At 44.6% G+C, this 25,642-nt stretch overlaps 1 protein-coding gene across 1 annotated transcript in view; it reads right to left on the minus strand.

The window, feature by feature from the left end:
• LOC146810320 (cholesterol transporter ABCA5-like) overlaps positions 1–25,642 on the minus strand; it is a 1,540,893-nt gene that overhangs the window by 1,100,980 nt on the left and 414,271 nt on the right. Inside the window, exon 11 of the mRNA XM_085617316.1 lies at positions 2,777–2,835. Coding sequence (XP_085473442.1) covers positions 2,777–2,835 — 59 coding nt within the window. The remainder of the gene's footprint in view (positions 1–2,776; positions 2,836–25,642) is intronic.

Raw genomic sequence — 25,642 nt, forward strand, 5'->3', positions numbered from 1 at the left:
CCAGGAGTCAAACTGAACCCTCAAGATTTACAAATTGATGTTCCAAGTCGAGAATTGAAGGTAGTAGGGAAATACACATCACCAGATTAAAATTACCAGCACCTGGAGGAAAAAAAAAAAATATGTGGGTTTTGTGTTGAAATCCTGGAAATCTGACCAACAGTTCCCGTATACAGACATACTTCCTTACCGCTACTTTAGAAATTAAGTTTTAAGATTACGAATAGGAACCAATCCTTGCTATATGAATGATGGGATAAAAGAGGTTATGATGGATCCCGAAGGAAATTGTATCTGCAACTTAGGCACGAAATGCAATATTTTGCACATATTATTAGATTGCCTCAAGGTCCTCGACACACGGAAATTGATTTTACGACCTATATTTTTTAAATATGGCATAAAGAACCGAGCACATGCATTGCTAACGGAAATGACTCACTTGCACATAGCATGTGCACTGGGGAGATTTATGCTTGAAGTTAAAAATGTTTTTAGTGTTTATAAAATTGGAATTTTATGAAGTTCATATTAGGATAATAGGAATTAATTTTGAAAATGAAATAATTATTGTGGTATTGTAATCCTATTGTGTATAAATGATAATGACATTCTATTGTGGAAAGATGGGAATGTTCTTTTTTATGTTTATTTTTTGTAAGGACCAAAGGTCTGAATAAACATTACCTGTGACTTGACTTAACTGCCCAGGACCATCACCGCAGTCTTGTCACCAATGAGAGTTTTTATTCATTTATGAGGAAATTTGCCTCAGGCCCAACTTCAGTAAAGACGGGTCATGGTCCTGAGCCGATGATAAAGAAATAATGTGCGTCATTGGCGTATGACAAAAGGGTAAGCCCTCAATTCTCTATTAAGTCCGCCAAAGAGCGGACACAGTTGTTAAAAAGCAAGGGGCTCAAAACGAAACCCTGAGGAACACCAGAAGTTAGGGTTTGTGGCTTGGATCTCACATTAGCTGAAAAGACCTGAAAAGTACGATATTTTAGGAAAGAAACAAACCCCCTCAAGACAGAACTTTCAAGGCCTAAAGACTTTAGGCTGCCAGCCAGGATAGTATTAGACAAATAAAGTATCTTACCACTTGTGCTGCTTGACCTTTCTGCTATATTCGACACCGTCAGTCATATAAAATAACTGGAATACCTTGAGAGGATAGGCATAAAAGGAAAATCTCTTTCTCTGCTTAAATCTTTCTGTCTGATCGACAATTTGTTGCGCTTTCTGAATTTAAGTCACATAATTTTACACTTCCTTGTGGGGTCCCACAGGGCTCATCATTGAGCCCCACCCTTTTTAACATTTAAGTGGCTTCCGTAGCGCAGCTGATTAGGTCACTGGGTTTTTCAGCAATATCTTATGCTGACGACACCCAAATTGTGGTGTCAGTGACCGACACCATCAGATACGGCAGCACAATTTTATACCTGCATTCGTCAAGTTGGAGTCTGGATGGCAGCCACCAATTTGAAGTTGAATTCACACAAAACTGAGGTGTTACTCTTTGGTAGTAACACTACTTTCTAGTCCCCCACTCTCTGGCCGACGGAACTGGGCCCGCTGCCTGCCCCCTCAACTAAAGTAAAAAATCTAGGTGTCACCTTTGATTCAAAGCTCACATTTGAAGGTCATGTGAACCAGGTTACATCAGCATCCTTCTATACGTTAAAACTGTTGAGAAAGATTGTCCCGTTCATCCCTGCCGAAGCTACGTAAACTGGTGATCACAGCCTTGGTCCTATCCAGAGCAGATTATTGCAACGGTCTTTTTATTAATCTGAGGTTCAAATGCCTGACTAAACTTCAGACTGTGCAAAATGCTGCTGCCCGTCTTCTGTTGAATATTCCGAAGCATAAATCGGCCACTGCAGCCTGAAGAGAATTATACTGGCTATCAGTGAAGCGAAGTATTGAGTTTAAAGCCTTTTCCATAGAATTTAAAGCTATTCATGATTTAGGGCCAGTCTTTTTCAAGCAAAATCTTTGCTTGTATGTCCCTGCATGTCAGCTACGTCTAGCTCAATCTCACAATCTGGTGATCCCTAGGTTCAAGAAAAGTGCTTGGGGCAGTAGAAGTTTTTGGGTTGGGACAACTAAACTTTGGAACTCTCTTCCCCCAAAGGTTAAAAGACGAGAATCACCTGTTGGCTTTCAGGAAGGCGCTAAAGACATGGTTGTTTAACCTCTGACTTTGAGCCAAGATCTTACGACTTACGTTTATCTAATGAGCAAGTGCCTTGACACCTTTGGGTAACTGGTTTGCGCTTTATATAAATTTCTTTTACATTTCAATACTACAGAAATAATGGGCAAATCAATTGGCCTAATTACAAGCTAAACAGAGAAATTCCAAGGCACATCTGTGGTTTTGGTAAAATTACAACCTGATGTCTGTGTCATTGAACAAGCTTCCTACTTCCTCACTCAAGCTATGAGAGCTAAACATATTTAGGTGCATCGTTGCAAATATTCTATAATATTTAATGGATAATTTTAGAAGGCCATTAATAGAATACTGTAACAAATGCAGAGGAAACATATATGCCTAACACTACCACTAGTGAAATACTGGAAGGAGAGCAACAAAATGTGGGCATAGCTGAAAGGGCAGTTGGTTAAATAACTGCAGTGGTTAAGATAGACAGCATTATTTCCAAGATGTATTGGTGAACACAGGAAGCACAACAGCTTGTAATGAGTCTGGCTAATCAATAAAACATAACAAGTCACAAATAGAGAAAAAGTAGTCACCCACCTCTGAGAGCTTCCACGTTTTCATCCTTGTTTCTGAAAGTCTTTTGAACACCAGTGATTCTGACAGGTGAAAAAGTAAATAAAACATTTTAGGACAATATATAATCACTTTGATTGAGTATATTTATGAAACAGTATATTTCTTTACCGAGGACATAAAAAAAGATAAAAATCAAAGACCAAGAAACCAAAGATGGAGTAGAGGAACAGAGAAGGACCCAGAAAAAGACCAGAAGTACAGTTTAGGACATGGGGTACCTGGGAGGAGCAAGGGGATAATGAAAGACTAAGGACGAGAGACATCATGAAGGACCAGGGACAATATGAATCATTAAGGACAATACATCAAACCAATGGCACATAATGAACAGAAGAAAAACTAAGAGCAGCATAAAGGAAAGGGGCACAATTAAGGACCTGCCATGTAATTAAGGATCACAAAACACAGCCTTAGAAAAAATGCTTGCGGTGCACAGAAAAGAAAGATAGAACAAAATAACGCAGGGACGAAAAAAAGAAACATAGTATATAAGGAGCAGTGATAGGTCAAAGGAATTGAGGGCAGAATGAAAGACCAAGATGGAGACAAAAAATACCGGAGGAAATGTCAGACTTTGTTCGGGGGGAGAAACTGGGCAGGCAGGGGTTACTGTGCTACAGCCATTGAGGTTGGGGCCATTTGCCTCTATTGTACCTAGGTGCATCCTACCATGGCTCTGCAAAACTGAGCCAAGTCCAATCCCTCCCGCACTTGAATCTGTGGTATCAATGACAATTAGTTTTCTTTTTCAATTCTTTATTTCGGCTTGGTTAACCATGAAGGTACACCGTAGACAGACATTTTTCTATCTCACAAAATATAAGTTATAATAGTACAACATGTAAAAATTTGTTTCAAAAGATCATCGTAAAAACACGTAAAAATCAGCCCCGCTACAGTACGTAAATCCAGTAACCCTGCTTACCCCCATCAAATATTCAATTTAAAAAATCTTCCACTGACCAGGAAGAATGCATATGTGACTCATCTTTTAGCAGCACATAAGAAAATACATATTTCTTCCACTATACAGTCGCAGGTAACTTGTTGATTCCAATTCTACACAGCCACAATAAGAATCTAGACACGCTAAACACAACTGACTCTTTTGTGTCATATCTAAAGATCCTAGATGCTTCCCAAAAATGGAAAATACCCAGCCTCTTACACACTGGGATAATGCATTTCTTACGGGGTTAAGAATAGCTGGTACAGGGTAACAGGAAATGATCCACAGATTCCTCCAACAGTAAACAAAAGGAACATTTAGATGTTAAAGAGTTGTTGTGTGGCTTAATGGTTCCGAGACAAAGATCCTGAAGAAGCTAGGACATATATTTTCCAGCTGCTGGACCCGTTACTTATAGACAGAACACTCACCGCCGCCCTACGACCCGACTTACCACTTGGGTTACATCCCGGCCATAATAAAATGAGCGATGCGCCCTGAAATGGCAGACGGGACTTCGGCCGGCCTAATGACCTGGGGTGATTTATTCGTTGACTCGAATCTCAGCCAGTTTGAAACTCTTGTAGACGATTACGGCATTTCCCCGAGCTCATTCATCTTGTATGCGTCACTCACATACCAGATATTTAGGGCATGGGGTAATACACACAATGAACCTAAAACATCCAGTTTACTCCAAACATTACCACGCATGGCACAGGTAAGAGGGCAAGCACCATGATATATAACTCTTTGAGACCAGATACCATACCCCCTTAGCTCCACTTAGAGAATACTGCGAAACAGCAGTATCAACCTTACTAACTGACAAACAGTGGATACAGTGCATAGGGCTCCGGAAGATAATATCCACAAACCCCAAAATAAAATAAACTCAATTTAATTACTTTCACCATACATATATCACTCCAAATAGGTTGGCACAAATGTACACAAATTCTCCTGATATATGCCCTCGAAGTCACAACCCCAAAGCCACATTTATACACATGGTGTGGGCTTGCCCTTAGCTGACAGCATACTGAAACGAGGTGGCCACCACAGTCTCCGAGGCCACAGACACGACCGTTACAGAGCACAGCCCTCAGTTTCTGCTGGGCATTATCAAACACAAAACCATCAACAAATTTCTAGACTTGGCACTTGGCCTAGCCAAGCAGTGCACGCTGGCTATTTCCTGGATGTCAAACTCTGCACCACATATACAAGCATGGATTGTTGACCTTCGTGAGGCACTAGCGGCCGAACATGTGCTGACACTTGGCAAAATTCTAAAGACCCCACAACCATCAATCCACCAGACTGGGAAAAGTATCTAACATTTATAGAATCGAAATTGAACCGTGCTCCCACTGACCCGGGGCCTCCACAGGTCTAACATAATACTCAATGTTAGTTTCTCCCCTCCTCCCCCGTCAGATTCACTCATGCCACCGCCAGCTCGCTCTTATCCCCTTTTTCCGCCCCCTCGCCACCTTTGCACCCTACCAGGATGAACACACAGCCTAGTTACACCCATAAACCCATGAGGTTAGACCGAATTTTAATTCACCCCCCACACACAGGCACAATCTGTTCGGAATCCCCATCCACAAATTGACAAATTACACGAATGTGTGCACAATACAAAGGCCAGCTTTTTTAGATCATCGAGGCGTTTCTTCTGGTGCACGACGGACGCTAATGTGTTAAAAGTTATGTTAATAGTGTTATATGAAGCTACAGAAGATTGCAGTGGCATTGCTGCTAATCTTAAGATTGTGTGTAAAACGCATCAGTTGTTACATTGTAGAATGTTGCCGTACAATATTTTGTATAACTCCCATCGCCGTCAGGACTGTGACCCCAAATCAATAAACACTATTAAAAAAAAAAGAGCTGTTTCTATCCTATGAGGAAGTAAAGGCGTTTAACGGCAGGGTGTCAATTCTTAACTTTATGTACTTGGTTTTAGCCTGAGCTGGACGTACTCTGTCCAGGAATGACTCAAAACATGGGCCACTTTTGTAGATCAAGAACTTCTCAGTTATGCTCCGTAATCTGTGGTCATTCCAAATTTGTTCCAGTATACAATTTTAGTAAGCTTGTTTCAGTTTAATGATAGTACCCTTCGCCATTTTATAAGGAGTGAGCCAAATATCCCCCATCTTGACAAATTCACACAATGATTTTACCTTCCTTACCCAGGGTATACAAACTTTCTTGTCCAGGCTAAGAATCGCTTTCAGATATATCTCAAGTTCTGGGGTATTCCAATATATTAGAAGCTTCAGTTGAATCACATGGCCAATCCCTTTTTGTGTTAGATTGAAGCGAAGTGCAGTAAGAGGGGTACTTGTTTTGAGAGTAAAAATCCAGAGCTGGGGATACTGCTCCACTGAAGGTAGCCTTATATGTTTTCCCTATGACTATTCCCTTTTAAAGTAGGAGTGTTTTACCTTTCCTTAGCTGTGGTTCCCAGGTCATATTATAAGACAGTCTTACGCCCAAGTACTCAAACAACTTTACTTGCTCCAGGGGTGCCCCCTTTATCCTCATTTTACCTCTGAAGGAGAGGTAGGGATTCAGTGCCATAAATTTTTACTTTGCTGAATTTATCTCAAGGCCCCTTACACTACAGAAGGATGAAAAGTGATCTAACAAAGACTGCAATCCACATGGTGATCGAGACATTAAAAGTGTCATCAGCAAACATTCAAATCAGTCCAGTCGTGCCCACGGATTTTGGTGCATCATAGTTGCAATTTGCTAGCCATTCTACCACTGCATTTATATATAAGTTAAAGTTAGTTATGGACTTCTCAGGGATCATAGAGCAGGTGTAAGACAGGCTCAGAACTCAACTAACACTAGCAGAGCAATAACATTGTTGTCCAGCCTTGCGCTTATCTTCAATAAAGAGAAGCACTTTATTACACTACAAAATGCAATACTACACAGAACAAAATTGTTAGGTGGGTGTGGGGCTAATACAGCTAGGAAAGCTGGCTCACTCTCAAGCTACCCCTTCTCCTCCTATTTCTTCACTAATTCTGGGGCCTAGTTGTGTACTAACCAGTGCATGAGCGGGGCTTTGCCTCTTGGATCTATGAATCTCCCCACCTTCCTATCCAAGGCATTCTATTAACAAAGGATTGCTGTATAGGATAGAAAGGCTGGGGAAGAGCCACAATTACTAGTCCCTTTTGACTTTAGAGAGCAAATCTTGTTCTATACAGATTCCCACTTAATGGCAGGAGTGTCCCATATTTCAAAAAACAATCCCTATGAACCCCTAGGAGTTTCCCTTCAACCCTTACCTATAAAAGGGAAACCCTTTGATAGGATAGGGATGAATCTAATATATCCTGTCTCTGCTCCTCAACGATTTTCTTGTCCTAGTAGATTACTCCACCAGATATCCTGAGGTCTTTCTCTTACGGTCCACAACCTCTAAAATAATCGCACAACATCCGATTGAAGTACTCTCCCATGTGGGATTTTCCAGGGAGATAATCACAGAGTACTGGATTCCTTTTTTTTCCAGGTCTGATGAAACAGGTGTGTAAGCAATTAAATATCAAACATCTGACCACAACTGTACACCACCCACACACCGATGGTCTCGTAGAGCGATCCAGCAGGACTCGAACATTGACCCATAAAAAAAATGTTGTCTGGTGATGGCAAGAATTGGGATAAACTTGCCTCTGGCTCTGCTTGTCCTACGGTCGCAAGTCTAAAAAGGTTTAGGGGTATTCCCCCCTTTAAACTCTTTTCAGCAGGAGACCCCGGAACTTTTGGAAATTACAAAGGAGTCCTGGGAAAGAGATGGGAGGAAACAGGGGCTCTCCTAGAATACACCTCCCAATTAAAAGCCTGGATAGGTAAATTAAGGGAACTCACGCATACCAATCTAGAGATGACACAAGAAAAACAAAATCATATTTATGACCCAGAGAAAAAGTGGCGGAATTATAAGGTGAGAGACTGGGTGTTGGTTCTACTTCCACCTCTAAGATGGAAAAAGAGTGGCAAGGTCCGTATAAAATAGTTGGGAAGAAAGGGAAGACTTCATATAAGATACTGGTAACTAGACAGCATCAGGTGGTGTACCATATCAATCTACTATAAACAATGGTTGGGACAGCTTCCACAAGTGATGCGATTGAGTCTCTCTTCTGAGGCTCAGAAATCCACCCTGGCTCAAACCTATCTGAATGAAGAACATACCAGTTACAGTAAAGAGCAGTTGCTAAAGACCTTAGAGGCCTTCTTACCTTTATTTTGAGACGCTGCAGGGCAAACGACTCTTAACGTTTCTTGTATCAATACAGAGAAGGGGGTAGTGATGAACAACGGCAAAATCATGTCCCAAAGGCTTGAAAAGTAGCCTTACAAAATGAAGTGAACAAATGCTTGAGATGGGAGTTATTGTTCCTTCCACCAGTAACTGGCGTTCACCCATTGTCCTATTACCAAAACTGGATTGAAGTATCAAGTCCTGCATAGATTTTAGGGCTTTAATAAAATCTTAAAGTTGGCTAACTTTCCTCTTCCTAGGGTGGATGAACTGGTAGGGAAGCTTGGCCGGGCTCAGTTTATCACAACCATAGACCTCACGAAGGGATATTGGCAGGTGCCCTTGAATCCACAGAACCAAAAAAAAAACTGATTTTGCTACACTTAACGGGTTATATCATTTTACAGGACTTCCCTTAGGTCTCCACGGAGTCTCAGCCACTTTTGAAAGGCTGATGAATACTGTATTCCAACAACACCAAGCATATTCATTGGCCTATTTAGATGACATTATTATCTCCAGCAAAACCTGGGAAGAGCAACTGACTCACTTAAAAACTGTACTATCCGAGTTAGAAAATGTCCATTTACATATTAACATATTAACGCACACAAATCTACGTTCGCCTCTAGTAAAGTTATATACTTGGGATATCTGTTGGGAGAGGGGCTGATGGAACTCCAAGTAGAAAAAGTCAAAGCTATAGCAGAAACCCCCTTCCCCAGAACCAAAACAGATGTTCGAGCCTTCCTCGGTTTATTAGGTTACTAGAGGAGATTCATTCCCTGATACATTCATTTGACCACACCTCTCACTGATCTCCTCAAAAAGACTACCCCTTCCACCTCCTTTAAGAACCCACGACCCGAAGCTCTTGCTGCTTTACAAAGCCTCAAGGAAATCCTTACCACTCACCAGGTGGTTGAGTCTCTGGATTTCCTAAAACTTGTCATTTTACAGACCAACGCCATGTACATTGGTATTAGGTCTGTTTTATCACAAGAGGATGAGTTTGATCAGAAAAGACCTGTAGTCTACATCAGTAGAAAACTATTCCATAGGCAAATTAAGTATCCCATTATCGAGAAGGAATGTTTAGCCATCAAATGGGCCACCAAAAACCTGCACTATTATCTGGATGGGAGATCTTTCATTCTTTACACCAATCATGCTCCCCTTGTGTGGCTCAGTAGGAACAGAGGAAACAATTCCAGAGTGCCCTGCTGGTTCTTGTCTTTAGAGTCCTATCACTTTGAGGTTTGTCATAGAAAGTGTAGGTATCAGGGTAATCCTGACTTCCTCTCTAAATATCCTGTTTTCCATGATCAGGAAAATCTTAGTGGAGAGATCCGTCAGGTGGACGAGGACTGGTCCGTGGGTATGCTCTGCTTTTCCCTCTCATGGGATGAAAGAACTAGCACTGTATGCAACATGAGAGACGTCGTTTGTTATCCACATGGTCCCTTTAATTCCTTCTCCTTTGAGCAGTGGGCGTGGCCATTGGGAGGTGACTGGAGCAGACATGAACTAAAAGGAGCAACGGATGAAGAGGTCGGTGTCTTCAGTTCCAGGGTAGATTGAGCACTGAAGATTTCAGAGTAGGACGTGAAGGCAACCATTGAGGCGGAACGAAGCAGCGGTTGCAGACCTAGTAGCGAGACCAATCCCACCCGAACCACCGGCGAGGACACATCCGAGAAGTCTGTTGCAGTTGCGGGCCCTGCCATCGGAGGAAAGACAACCCAATGGTAGGACACTAAAGCCAGCCACCCCCCAGAAGGACTGTGGCGTTCACAGGTTCATGCACACTTGCGACTTTGGAGGGCGCGTAATAAGGAGGGAGGGACGCAACCTTAGTGTGGCTAAAAGCATACTCACAGGAGATGTCACAGTGCTGGCTAGTATGGTGTGTCACAATCAACCAACATAAATAGCATGAATTGATTTTGAGCATTAAATTTGAGCTGGTTTGGGAGTTAACATTTCAATGATCTAATTCACCCCCACCCACAAGAAACCATGGTGTCCGGTGCCGAGTAGTACAGCCAGTAATGATTTACTTACTGCCTCATATTTTCTTAGACCGAGGGAAAACCAGAGGATGGCGGAGCCAAGGGAAAACCACCACCAGCTCAAGACCACCGATTCTTCCTGAAGAACACGGAACCATCCGTTGCTTCTTGTGATTTTGTCACCAATAAAAATAAGTAATCCTATATCAGTGCCTCACGGAACAGCCACTCACCCTTTCGCGCTTCTCTGATGGAAGAATCCCAGCACCAGGTTCAATTGCTTATGTCCACGCCAGCAGTCAGCTCCTCCTGTAAGTTTAGCTGGCTCCTTCCCTTCTTATTTAGGCAGGACTCTCCCGGTGCCATTGTTTTAGAAATCACTGGTAAGTAAAACTTGAAGGCTGCTCCGAAAGACTACGGTGAAGATCACATCGGTTTCAGAGTTGCCACTTCAATGTCTAAACCTTATAGCAGAAGAAAACAGTCCTAGTGCATTCAACTGAGGAAAGAATCACAGCAGGTCTTGTAACCCAACACTTCATAGAAGAAAAACACGTTGCAAATGTCCAGGCACAAAACTAGATGGTAGGAGTATACAAACCATGGACATTTACAGCTATCCATCTTGCCAAAATATACAGATAGATGGACAGATAGATTGATAGTATAAGAAATTGAGTTATTAGTTGAGGGGTAAGTACCAACCTCAGGTAATAATCACAATCCTAGTCAAGGTGAACCACTAAAGTCAATAAATAAAACTTAGCTCAACCCTCAGGTAGCTATGGCACAGAGCAGATAGGCTTAGCTGAGAGGCAATGTGTAAAGTATTTATGCAATACTAAAACAGTAACAAACTTGAAATGTAAAACAAAAAAACAAAAAAAATTATAATTAGAAATATCGAGTAAAATGTAATAAACAAAATGACACCAAGATGACAAAAATCCATTAACGGGAACCAGAGATATGAATGTTTTAATCATAAATATCACCAAGAAGCACAAAGTGCCAATGATATTCAAAAGTCAAGGCAAAACAGATCTAGGTGCAATTTAACTCTGATCGTGATGGAGCGTGGGTTGGATACACCAACTAGGTTTGTCCTGGTCAAAGTTTTTACCTTCCGACTTAGTCCCAATCCACCACAGAGGTACACTTCTAAAAGCCCCATGATATAAGGGGAGGCACTTAAAGACTGACAGAGTGGCAGCCAGAGATCATAGGGAGAGTCCAGTCCTGGTCCAGTTGCAAGAAAAGGCCTCTTGTAATTTATTGTGTCCCTACAGCTTTAACAGGAGGTCAGCCTTATGACCCTTGGAGTACACTTCTTTGTTCTGGGTACAGAGGAGACAGAGAGGGGTAGAGAGACAGAGAGGGGTAGAGAGGGGGAGAGAGACCGAGAGGGGGAGAGAGACAGAGAGGGGGAGAGAGACAGAGAGGGGGAAGAGAGAGACAGAGAGGGGGAAGAGAGAGACAGAGAGGGGGAAGAGAGAGACAGAGGAGGGGGAAGAGAGAGACAGAGGAGGGGGAAGAGAGAGACAGAGGAGGGGAGAGAGAAGAGACAGAGAGGGGAGAGAGAGAGAGAGAGAGAGGAGGGGCGAGAGAGACAGAGAGGGGGGAGAGAGACAGAGGGGGGAGAGAGAGAGAGAGGAGGGGCGAGAGAGACAGAGAGGGGAGAAAGAGAGACATGGGAGGGAAAGAGAGAGAGAGAGAGAGACGAGGGGAGAGAGAGAGAGAGAGAGACAGAGAGGGGTGAGAGAGAGACAGAGGGGGAGAGAGAGAGAGGAGGGGAGAGAGAGAGAGAGGGAGAGGAGGGGAGAGAGAGAGAGAGAGACAGAGAGGGGGAAGAGAGACCGAGAGGGGAGAGAGAGAGAGAGAGAGAGAGAGAGAGGGGAGAGAGAGAGAGAGAGAGAGAGAGAGAGAGAGAGAGAGAGCGAGAGAAAGGAGAGAGAGAGAGAGAAATGAGAGAGAGAGGAGAGAGAGAGAGAGAGAGAGAGGGAGAGAAAGAGAGAGAGAGAGAGAGAGAGAGAGAGAGAGAGAGAGACCAAGCAGGTGCAGCCTTCTAGGCTATTCTCAGCAGGTTCAGTTCTCTTCTGATTATCCACAGGTCCATGCGTTTTGTGAGGTGGGTGCCTGGAGGTGCTACATTATTGCCTGCCATGAGCTAGTGGGTGGGAATAACCCCTGGGGACACCCTAACCAATGAAGTAAAGGTTCTTGTGGCTGACTTTACCCACTTTGAGCAATTTTCAAGGTGGCCACTACATTTAACCTGGACTCTGAGGGTGGGGCGTGTGTGTGTGTGGGGGGGGGGTGTACTATGATAATCCCAGTATCCTCCAACATAGAACACCAAAATCCACTTTGATGCGGTACCTGTACTCACAACATCCTCAAACACAGAAGCCTGGTATAACAAAGCTGCGCTTTCACCAGCCTGACAGTGAATACACACAAACTGTTTTGGCATTTTTTTCCCTCCTTTGAAGTGCGCACCAAATGTCATATGTAAGCTTAGCAGACCTGTCAAACAGGCTGTGACACGAACGTCAAAAGACACCCATTGTGATTGGGGCCTGAATGGACAGGAAGACAACAGAAGAACCTGCCCAATTTTATTACAAGACCGGAGGCTCATATGTTGCTTTTCTTTTTCTGTTTTTAGGTCTCGCATAGCGTAGGCTGCGCAGACATGCACAGTCTCGCTGGCGAGATTTAATGATTTAGGGTAGCTTTCACTAGCGGGGTTTAAGTCCCGCCCCTCTTTTCCATTGGCTGGCGTCACCGTTTATGGTAAACGGTGGCCAGCCATTGGAAAAGAGCTTCCAGTGATGTACACTTTTCTCTTTTAGAGCCGTCGAAGTTGGACTGGCTGCCCCGACTTACTGCTGGCGTAAAAGATTTGTTATCTTTATGGGGCCAAACCCATGGCCCCATAAAGATAAGAAACCTTTTAGCACAAAAGGAAGTCAGGCGAGCCAGTCCAACTAGGACGGCTCTAAAAGAGAAAAGTTTCTCTGGCTTCTCTGGTGACTTTAACAACCCTCTCGGCATTTTTTCTTGGTTTGTTATTACGTGACATAGTAACTCCATAGCATCGAAGGACCCGAATACACGGTTCCCCGTTATGTATCCTGAATCCTTTTCAATCTAGCTAGGCCATTTCCACAGGCCACTTAGTTGCTGTACCATACTCATTGTTCGGCTGGTTTATAGTTCGCTAACGAGCTGTAACCATTAACCAAGTGTCTACATTTGTGCCTTTCCGAGCGCACTAGTGACCTGTGCGGCGCCCACTCAAGGCTAAGTATTACTGACACTGTGCGGAGCACTGTGCCTGAACCAGCCTAGTCGGCGCACAGCAACAGAAAATCAGCCCTCCCTGTCCCCACCCCCGAGGCTTGCACTGTTGTATGGGGAGGGGGGTGAGGCGCCTGGCTGGAAACCTGTGCGGGTTGTATAGGCTGTGGGTGTAACGCGCTGAGCAGAAAGAAAACCGAGCCCAGAGTGCGGGGAGGAGGGATGGTGAGGGGGGAAAGGAAGGGGTTGGGGGAGGGGAAGAGAGAAAGGAGAGAGAGTGGCTCTGGAAGGAAACTGAACAGTGAGGAAGTGAGAGAAGGAGGTTCATCTGCACACAAAGACAAGCCCCTCTCGGCTGCCGCCCCCCTAAACAGGTGCCCCCGTGGACATGCCCCTGAGAACAGAGCAGCACTGTGAGACCCTGCAGCCGGGACTGCAGGTACGGGCATCCCTGTAGCTTAACGCCGAGATGTATGTTGCGCCAGCTGAAGCATCTGTGCGGCTTTTGTTTATGCTGTCTCTTTACGCAAGCGGGTTGATTGTTGTCGTTTCGGAGCACTTCTGCCGGTTCGGGCTCCCTTTGCCGGCAGAAGTAACTTCCTCACTTTCGCTTTCCATTGCTTTTTTTTTTCTTTCTTTCTGCAGCCGTTTGTGGTTTTTATGCGTTGCGCCCTGAGCATCTAGGGGCATATTAACAAGCCCCTTGCGCCACTTTTGCGTCACTTTTCCCATGTTAAAAGTGACGCAAAAGTGGCTCAAGGGGCTTGTAAATCTGCCCCCTAGAATCTAGATCCTACCGGGGACAAGCTGGCAGCGCTCAGTGCATTCACCTTCTGCAGCTGCGCTCGCTGTTCAGCCGGCAGGTCACGGGTTCGAAACCAGCCCTCCCTGTTCAATCTTCAGTGGTTACATTTGACAGGTCTTTCATTGACGTGCAGCAAGAAGGTGCCCGGCACACAGCATATTCCATCCCGTTGTAGTCTGTGTGGGGGTGTCTGGTAGGAGAGTGATTCTTTACTCGCATTATTTTGTACATTTCCATTTTGCAGTTCACTTCAGTGTGACTTTGGTATCTGGAGTGAGGCCAGCACCTTTGTGGTACATAACAATCTGGTTCTAGCAGTAATTAGGATCTAAGCCAGGGCTATCTCATCTGGAGTGGGATACCACTGCAATTTTGTAGAGGTTTTTTTGATGGGGGTAGGGCAGGCGATCCTTTTTGGCTGACCTGTCATTGCACTATCCATTCCCTACATAGTGCACAAACAATAACTTGTCACTAATTAACCAGAAGCTTCAATATTAAAGGTGAAACTAGTTTTCCCTGAACTTAATAAGAGCTGAAGCTGGCCCTGTATCGTAAAGAACAAACATTGGCATAGCCAATAGGTCTCGCTTTTGGGACCTTATAAGTATTTAATTATGCAGCACAATATCCTTGGTTCAACAACAACTGTTGCATGGCAAAACACTTATAAGGTCCCAAAGGCGAGACCTATTGGCTATGCCAATGCTTGTTAAAACATAGCAGTCAAGAAGAAAAAAATTACGTTACCCGGAAAACACTGGGAAAGAATTACAAACATAGCATCACAATGAAATAACAAATAGGACATCGAACGTCATAATAAGTATCCTGACTGAGAAATGAACCCTATTTTCTTGCTGCTCACAGTCAAGATAAGTACTCAGCTTGCAAATTTTATTATTTAAATCTTTATGTAGATTAAATTGTCATATTTATTATAGTATAAGGTATTTTTGTTGTTACATCCTATTTTGAGCACATGCTCTTTCCTCCATGGGGTGGCTGTTTGGAACGTTCATTTCACGCTTTTTGTTTGCCTACATCGGAGAGCTTCTGTCTCCTCAACGCTGCAGGCCACTTCGGACACCCTCGCCCACAACAGCTTCTTGTATATTTATACACCATTTCTCCCCTTTTGGTAAGCTGTGGGCCGCTCGCATCGCTTTACTCCCTTGAGGTTTTCCCTCTTTGGGAAGCCGCTTTCAGCCGTGTCGTTCCTCTACTAATTGCTGCAGACGCCGGTGGGGTTTTCTCGGCTTTCGGCCCGCCCTTTGACACGCTTCTTGACACACCCCTGCCCTTTTCCTGGAGCAACAAACTGTTTAACCCCTTGGATCTATTGTAGTTTTTATTTAAGCCCTTATTCATTATTTTCAGTGGGTTATTCTCTTCATTTTTACTATTTACAATATCTGTGGATGAGGAATCTCCGATTTCATGAAGGAAAATTTAAAAACCTTCATTAAAGAGTCAGGCAATAGGCAGCTTCTGTCTCTATGTTTAATTTTTCCAAATCTTTGGAAGCGTCTATCTTAAAAATGTTGCTTAGATGTTCCTTATAAAAAAGGAAAAATGTGCTGCTCCTCTAGGGGAGCACTCAAAAGGCGTTTCTAATAAAATTGGTCCTCCCACCTGAGAGGTTTCCTTATTGAAGATTCCCTCTGCTCCCCTAATTATAACTAACTTGCAAGACACTGATAATGATGATGATGTCTTGGATGACACCAGGGCTACTTATGATGTAATTCCTGATATTTCTACTGATGGGCCTCTGGAGAAAATGCATAAAATGTCACCTTCAGATGGTGTCTCTTACCAAGTGTCCAGTGATTTTGTGGATCATTTAGGTAAACCTATGGCCGACCCTGTTTTAATCCACCATCCCAATTCCACTGCATAGTTACCTTCAGATCATGTTACTGATTACGTTTCCTTTGCATTTAAAACATGCCCTGGAAAAATCTTCCAGAAATAAGCTTAAATCTGAGTGTCCTTATCCCTCCCTCCCGAACAAAGTGGCTGATACCCCTGTTATAGATCCTATTATGTTGCTATATTTCACAAAATTTGGAAAAGATCCTAAAAAAGGTGTTGGTAGAGCCTGGCCAAATAGCCATGGTAGGATCTTAGACCTACCTGGTGGGCCCCTTGACCAGGATTTTGGGTATGACCGAAGAGGCTAAAATGGAGGGTGAACAAGTGGACCATGACACACTTTCCAATTAGGCACATTGTGCCATTTGTAAGCTGAGCAATACTAATGCTTATATATCCCAAGAGAGACAGATGAGCCTTTTGCCCAAGACAGACCCTAAACTGAGTAGCTTTGCAACTGAAGAAGAGGGTCCACAGGCCAATGGCCTTCTTGCCTGAATCCCCATCCCTTCATTAAGGAAATGGGCAAGTATGTCTCAACATTCACTTCTATAGACAAGGCCCTATTGTCTTTAAAGAAGATTTTCTCTTTCTGGGTTTTTTTCAGGGCCGGCAAAGGAAGGAATCACTTTGCGGTTCGTTACGCCTCCAGAGGTCAATACCTACAAGGAGGCTCCTACAATCAAGGCTCCCAGCATGAATATCAAGACTACAAGCCCATTTTCTAACCCCGCCATTCCCAAGGATTCCGAAACCGGGGTTATAGAGCAAAAGGAGATCAGTTTGCAGGTATGAATTTTTAATGTTGGCCTTCCTCCCTTAGGAGACAGATTGGCGCTTTGTCTAAATGCTTGGTTGTCTCTCACGTCAGATCCTTGGGTAATTCAGACGATTCTGGGCTATTGTATAGAGCAGATGGAGGGGAGTGACTCCTTCACTCCAAGTGAAATTACTTCTGGTGTCCTTGATGCCCACAGGTCTGTTGAAGATCCTGGAAGAAGCACAGACACAGAAAGAAGACTTGCAGAACAATGAGACCAGGAGAAGGAGTCTTCCTTAGTGCACTCTTCATACCAGGGAAAGTCCAGCAAAGTCCAAATGTCAAGAGAGTCAAAGAGTGACGTGGTTTCAGGCTTAAGTCTTGTCCCACAACGAATCTAAGGAACCACCCGCAGGTAAGCCCTTAAGTATCCTACTAGGGAAAGGGTTGGAATGACTCAGGTGTCACTTCCAGAGGAGGCGCTGGACTGAGGGGAGGATACTCCCATGTCATTTTTCGAGTTTCACACCAGAGTGGGAGCCAAGGGCTCCCTGAACCGGCTCAAACTGGAGTATGCAAGGTGGGCACCAAATGTGCCCTTCAAAACTGTCTGGTGGTGCTGGCATGCGCCCCCACCCCAGCTCAATACAGGAAGTCCTATCTGGGAGGTGGTCAGAACTCCCTGTGACAGGAAACCTATTGTTCTACCTTCCCCTGCTGGAGCTTGGCTCAGCAGCAAGAAGGCAGAATTGTGTCTGTGGTCAGCAGCAGCACTAGCTTGCTGTCAGACCCTGAAAGGCTGTTACCTGTAGTACAGGGGGGTACCCCGAGGGAGCCCCCCAGTACGTGGGAATATACAGACAACTCTTGAATCAGTGTTGGGGTACGATTACAACATGTTTGATACCAAATTTGACTGGGTTTGGTGTAACCACTATATAGTTAGACATCTCGTAATGACTATGTGCATTAAAATGGCTGACCGCACTTACAAAGCCTGTAGAATCGACTCCGGGGTTTGTAGGGGTGCCCTCGCTCATGCAGGGACTCCCTCACACTTATACCCATGCACGCTGCCCTCAGGACTGAAGAGCCTGCCCTAGTTTACAGGTTTAAAGTGCAGTGACCTCAGATATAAGTAAACTCAGATATTAGAAAACGTATATCTGTCGTGAGAGGTAATTTGGGTCTCACGTCCATTGTCCGTGATGATCCCTTTTACGTACGCCTTTTGTCCGTAATTTTAGGCATTGCAGGGAACAGCACTGTTCTCCTGCATGAAGCCTCAACTCCTTGATGGGGCTGCTTTGCACTCCTCCTCGAAGCACAAGAGCAGCTCCACCCTGCCCTTTGTCATTCTGTATGCTGGCTGATTGCCACATACGGAATGACAATGGGTCAGTCTGGGCTGCTAAGCATGTGGTGGGCCTCCCCCAGCCTCCGGGCAGGGCATTCTGTCAGATGGAAGACGGTGAAACCAGTTAAAAAGAAGGGGACAGAGTTCTTTCACAGTCTCATCATTTGAGAACTGTTGCATTTTCAATATTATATTCAACGAAGCCATGGTTGCTGCTTTTTTATTTTATGCAACTAACAACCATTGACAAAGCCAACAGTCTTCGCTTGTTGTAGGTGTAATGTTACTTGTTTTGTTATATATCTGTATACAATTACAGAAGAGGCAAAATACCAGTCGGGCGGCACACTATACTAAGCACAGATTTTTAGCTTAGGTGTTTAAAGCCAAGCCCTTAATTACATCAAACACCCCCTTTGGAGAGACCCCCCAGTTTTTTCATTCCACTTAAAGCCCTGGAAACAACACGATGTCACAGTCACTTCATGGTCTGGCACTGTGCATCATGCAGGACTCATGACTTGCACTTTTTCAGATTGCCTATGTGCAGGGGCATAGTGAACCCTACCCCCACCCCACCCCTTGCTTTAGGAACTACAGCAAGGGTGAAATTCTTGATAGGCCTCTTCTGTCTGCAACTCTGCAGACAAAGGCTCAGCTCATATTTAATATGAAAAGGTGGGCTAGTGAAGGGATGGATGGATGGGTGGATGGATTAGTGAAAGGGTGAATGAATGAATGAAAGTGTGAATGGATGGATAATGAGAAAGGATAGATGGATGGATGAGTGAGTGGAAGGAAGGATGAGAGAAAAGGTAAATAAATGAATATATGGGTAAATAGATGGGTAAAAGGGTGGATGGATAAGTGAAAGGATGGATGGATGAGTGAAAGGATGGATGATGGGCAAGTGAATGGGTGGATGGATACGTGAAATGATGGATGGATTGTTGAACTGATAAGTGAAAGGGTGAAAAGATGGACGGATGAGTGAAAGGGTGGATGTAAGGATGGATGAGTGAGTGAAAGGGAGGGCAGATGGACAAAAGGATGGATAGATGAGTAAAGGAGTGAAAAAGCGGATGGATGAGAGAAAGGATGGATGAGTGATATGGTCGATGGATAGATTCATGACTGGATGAGTAGATGGGTGGGAGGCGGATGGATGGAAGGAAGGATGGCTAAGTGAAAGGGTCGATGGAGAGAGAAAGGGAGAATGGATGGATGACTGAAAGGGTGAATGGGTGGAAGGATGAGTGAATCTGTGGAAGGATGAGTGATTGGGTGTATGGGTAAGTGAAAGGATAGTTGAAAGGGTAAATGGATGGATGGGTGGAAGTGTGGATGGATGAGTGTACGGATGGATAGGGGGAAAGGGTGGATGGATGGATGAGTGAAAGGGTGGATGGAGGGATGGATGAGTGAAATTATGGATGGAAGGATACATGACGGATAGGTTTGCAAATGGTTGAATATGTTTGGATATGGATGGGCTTACTTATATACTATTACGCAACCTACTCTGATGTGTCTGTAAAACGTACCTTTTGTCCCGAATTTTGACCTCCAGTCTTGAATTTGTGTCCTGAATTTTGACCCTTTGTCCTTAATTTTTACACTCACCGTCCTGAATTTGCACCCCTGCTAGTTGGTCACCCTAGTACCTATGCCCTGGATACCTTAGTACCATATACTAGGGACTTACAAGGGTACACCAGTAGCTAATTGTGGATGTACAAAAGTACTTACCATGGTCATTTTAGGGATGAAGCACAGTGACTAGGGTCTTGATTAGCAGGATCCAAATCAGACTAGGTGAAAAATATACTGACACCAAGCAAAGTGCGGGTAAACATAAAAACTGATCCTACTTTCCTACAGATGTAAATGAAAAAGAAGACATGTTTGGTCTTGGGCCATGATCAAGAAGTCGTCAAGATAGACGATGAGTCTTACCCCCTGGCCCTGAGGAAGGAATCTTAGTAAAATGGCAAGGAGCTGAAGAGAGGCCAAAACGGAGAGTTTTGAAACATTATATGTTTTGGCCATATTGAAAATGAAGGTACTTCCTGTATGAATTATGAACTGGACCCGTCAAGTAGGTGTCTTGAAGATTTAGGCGCACCAACCAATCGTCCTGAAGGAGTAAGTCACTGAGATGAAGAATGGTTTTCATCTTGAAATGATGGTAAATCACAAAGTTATTGAAAGATTTTAGATTGTTGACAGGATGATATTTTTGTTCTTTTTGAGGACCAAGACTATGGTGCTGAGGAAACCTGAGGGATCAAACATAATTTGTTCAATAGCTTGCTTTAAAAGAAGCAATTGCACTTCCTCTTGAACCAGGTGAAAATGCTCCAGCGGAAAACGAAGGGGGTGGGACAGGTAATGATGTACTGGAATATGATATAGCTCTATACCAGGCTTTTCCAACGAGTAGCTCGTGAGCTACTAGCCACTCTCCAGCTACCCATAAGAAGCTTTCCTGTGTGCAGCCCGGCATACTAAATGAGAAACTTTTGCTTGGTAGTATTAATATATTTATAAAGTGTGTATTTGAGATGAAAATGTAAACTTGTCCGATGTCGTCAGTATTAAAATTTGAATAATATTAGTAGAGCGGTATGATTTTCATTGAACATAAGTAGCTCTTACTACCTGGTTGGTATGGTGCAGCTGGTGTCTGGAAAGGGATTCAGATCCTCTTTCAGCGAATGTGACTTTGGTAGTTAATTTCATAGCTTCTTTGGCTTCTCAAGGGAAGGCCTATCGAACGATTAATACCTACAGATCGGCAATTTCTGCAGCGCATATCAGAGTGGATGGAAGACCTGTTGGTTAACATCCTCTAGTCTGTGGATTTTAAAAGGGAGTACGTTTTCTAGACCCCTTCTTCCCGAGTATAATACCATGTGGGATGTTAATTTGGTTTCACGATTGCTTATTTCATGGCCTGACAAATCTGATCTCTCTCTCTCTCAAGTATTTAACTGGAAAGTTGACGCCCGTACTTAAAGTTGCTGCCTCGGCTGGGGGGACCACAAGACCAGCACATGGCTCCCTGCCGCCACCGCCGCCGTCAGTGTAGCGTGCCTGGAGGCACTTGAAAAGTGGTGAAGGGCTCCCGCGGCACGGGACGCCAGGACTTACAGTTGCTGCCTGGGCGGGGGGACCACAAGACCCGTCGCCGTCACTGTTACGCGCCAGGAGGCGCTTGAAAAGTGGCCAAGGGCGGGCCTGCCCATGCCTGTCATTGCCAGGAAGAGCCAGGGCAGGACCACCTGCCTTGGTTTTTGAGTTAGCATACCAGGACTTAACAGGCTGTTTGCCTGCTAAAGACTTAAACTGTGAGTGCTGGACATTGTCCCTCCACCCCCTTCTTTCTTATTCTTTCTTGAGCTAGCATCTGGTGCGTCTCTTTTCTTAGCAAGTGCTTACTGTAATATTCGAAAATTGTTTTTAAAGTTAATTGTATTTAATTTGAACTCTTATCCTACATTGTTGTTAACAGGATGGGGAAAAGCAAAACCAACACTAGTGAGGGGGGCAGGAAGACAGCTGGATCTCGTTTGAAGGTCACTAAAGCTAGCAAAACTAAAGTAGTCCGTAGATCTATAGCTAACAATTGCATCTTAGATCGCATTGATGATCTACTGATAGAGTGTCAAGGTATCCTAGATCCCGACTCTAACATACCCACTTAAGAAAATCAGCCTACCCCAGTCAAGATTCCCCCCCCCAAGCCTATACCCCACAATCGTCAAACAAATTTTACCAAACGCACTACAGGGAGTTCAAAGGACAGGTCCTCTAGCCATAGCATCTCTATACAATCAATAATTACTAACGATGATGTTAATGAAGGGAGTTTTTACCCCTCACCAGCAGAGGTAGTGTCTAACCGAATATTAAGGGATAATGTTGACTCTGTTAGTACTGCTGACCCTGGTAATATTAACATTCCCCTGATTAATAGATTCCTACCATTACAGGAGCTATCAGATAACTTCCTGGAAAGGGTATCAGAAGTAGAGATGGTAACCCCTTTGTCAAATTCAGTCGGGACCCGGGAGGAACAAGATTTAACCAAGGGAAGGGTAAACGGTGTTCTGGTAAAGTCCACTCTATCTGAGCTGGATGCGATAACTATTAATGTGCTTAGGGCTAAAGTCATTACCCTTAAATCACTTATTCTTGTGCTTACAGATCAAGCTAAACCCCTTCTGGATAGAGATTCATCAACAACACGTACCCCTGGTCAGTTAGAGGGTACTACAAGGAATACTACCATACATCAGAGAAGTACAGGTGCCTCCAAGCCCACGAACAACATAGACAATCTAATGCCCATCTCAATTTGCTTCCCTGCTTAATGTCCCACTTTGGAGACGCAAGAATTAGTGGGTAGAAATAGGAGTAGAAATTATTCATCTGAAGTTGGTAACAAACGTTAACTAAGTAACAAGCGTGAGCCGGCTCATGGTCCCACTAAGAGCATCTACATGATGAGTGTGCCAAAATCCAGTCGCATGCCAAATACGAAGATAACTCTTTAATAAATAAATCGATTCATTGGATCCGGAAAGTTAGGGGGTGTAGATCAGTCATTAGAGATGACATTTTCACTCCCTGAGGCCCTACTGGTCAAACTCCTGAAACCGGATAAGCCATCAAATCAGTGTGGGTCATACCGACCGCTCTCTATGATTAATATAGATGCAAAGATCCTAGCGAAAATGTTCGCCACCAGAATGCAACCTTTGATTCCCCTGTTGGTGTTGCCGGACCAATCGGGATTCATTATGGAGCGATCCACCACTCACAATTTGCGCACACTATTTTCCACTTTGCACTACTTTGAGCCAGACTTTCAGGCGGTGGCCGTATTACTTGATGCGGCCAAGGCCTTTGATTCTGCACAGTGGCCATTTCTGTTTACAGTACTGGAAAGGATGGCCTTCCCCCCCCTTTCTTCCTGCAGTGGCTCCGGGTGCTGTACAGTGACCCAGTCGCCAGGGTGCAAGTTAATGGGTGGGTGTCCTCATTGTTTCCTATCGGAGGAGGCACGAGGCAGGGCTGCCCGGAGTTGCCTATGCTTTTTGCCTTAGCACTGGAATCCCTCGCCTGCAAGCTGCAGCAGCGGCATGCTGCAGCTGCTCTGCGGTTCCGACAACGGCCCTTGATTGTCTCTCTCTATGCAGATGACATGCTGCTATATGTCCGGGAGCCCGAGGTCCACCTCTCTGGCCTGGGGATCATTTGGTCCAAGTCGGTGGTGTTTCCCCTAACCGCGTTCACCAAAGAGGTGGAGCTGGATTTTCCACTGACGTGGACAACTCACCCTGTGAGGTATCTGGGTTTTTGGGTACATAGAGATCCCGACATCGTGAACTCTGACAACTACGGCCGCACGGTGCCCCGTATTTCTGAACAGGTTGCAAGATGGACACGCCTGCCCCTCTCTCTGGCGTACAGGATTGCGATGGTGAAAATTGTGTTTTTGCCTAAATTGTTGTACTTCTTCATTAACATTCCTATGAAACTGAACATAGCTCTATTCCGCACTCTCCAGTCTGTGTTGCTCACATTCGTGTCGGGAGGTAGGAAACCAATGTGTTGATGGGACCTGTTGGTTCAGCCCTTCGAAAGAGGAGGCTTTGAGGCTCCGGACCTTCGCCTCTACTATCTGTGCGCCCGGGGGCAGTTCGCACATTACTGGCATTTCCCACCAAGGTATCAGTGGCATGTGGCTATAGAGGCGGATGCTGTGCTACCTGTGCCGCTGCAGGCGGTGACACTTTCGGGGGGATCGAGTGGCCCGCGGACCGAGATTAACCCCACGCAGTGTACGGCGTGGGCCTGGCGAATGCTTGTGACAAGAGCACAGCTCTCCCATATGTACGCGCCACTATTGCCGTTACTTTCACATCCCGAAATCTCGGCAGCTCGGGAGGCGTCTGCCCTGCGAGAATTGGCTGCGGCTGGCATACTCCGGCTGGGTGATCTATCTATGGAGGGTAGATTTAAAACATTAAAAGAGGCACAGAGCGGTTCCGCGCGGGGCTTCATGTTTAACTTTACATATGTTCGGGTTCGTCATGCTATCCGCGCGGTGTATCCGGGTTACCCTGCTGAACCCACCACTTTGAGAGCCCTACAGGTGCTGCTGACGGGAGAGAGCCGAAATAAATTAGTTACAAGGCTTTACAATGCCTCTCTGCCCGAACGAGACATAGAGGTACACCCCTCTTGCTCGCGCTGGCAGAAGGCGCTGGGTGCTCCTATCGCGCCGGAGGTCTGGACTGCGTGTTGTCAGCTCACTGGCCGCCTCACGGCCAATTGTAATCTTCGAATTATACATTTTAAGTTCCTGCATCAGGTCTATAATGGGATGTTGTGGGGTTTATATGTTTCCTTCGCCTTCAATGACTCTGTATCATTGATAGTCCGCCTTGCTTGAAAATTCAATACATACAATTTAAACAAAATAATTTAAAATAGAGATGACATTTTATGGGCAAAAAGGATAACCCACCACTTCTCGGATTCCGTTGAATTGCACTTGAGGGATGAAGACTTGGTACACAATTTAATAGCTCTTGAGGCAAGGACATGTTCACCCTCTTCCACCAGAATCCAGTTGAAATACAATCCCACTGGTACACCGCAGCTTCAAGCCGGTAATAGGCATGGCACTTTGTTGGATCCAGACTCAACTTTAGCCAATATCAACTGACTGGCATTCCCAGCAACATCAAGCTATTCAGACATCACATCTTCCAGACTCAACTGCTCATTTAGCCCCCAACGACAAGTCTCAGGAAGACTTAACGCTAGTCGATGCACACCAGTCTCCTAGTTCAGAGGCTTTTGTCTCTACACAGCCTATGAACAGCAATCACTGGGCAAGCCTTAGCCAGCAAGCTGCAGTCATAAGCTCACTGATGATAAGCGCAATAGATGAACATCACTTTGCTAGCCTTGACCCAGGAGATTTAACCACCAAACTATGTAGTCTATCTTGGAACATGGCTGGTTTAAGGCACAAGGTAGCACTCCCTCATTGGCTACAATATATTGAACTCTTTGACATCTGCATATTACAGGAAACCTGGGCCACAGCACCTGTTTTTATTCCTGGATACATCACTTTGTGTTGCCCAGCATTCACCAATAAACCAGGATGGCCGGTTGGAGGGCTTCTGATATGGATCAGAATTGATTAACAATGTTTCACGAAACAAATTAAGACCAATATCCCAATATTCCTGCGGTACACCTCAAGGGCAGGAATGGCAAGTCTGTGGCCTTATTCAACGTTTATGCTCGTGGCTGAGGCTCTTCAGCACTTCAAGAGCTGGAAGACTGCCTCAAGAAAAGACAGTTTCCTTCTCCCGTAATAATAGCTGGAGATTTTAATGTTACCTTTGAACCACTCGATTCTGAAGACCTAACCA

Source organism: Triturus cristatus, chromosome 7 (assembly GCF_964204655.1).
Source record: "Triturus cristatus chromosome 7, aTriCri1.1, whole genome shotgun sequence".
Taxonomy (NCBI): Eukaryota; Metazoa; Chordata; class Amphibia; order Caudata; family Salamandridae; genus Triturus; species Triturus cristatus.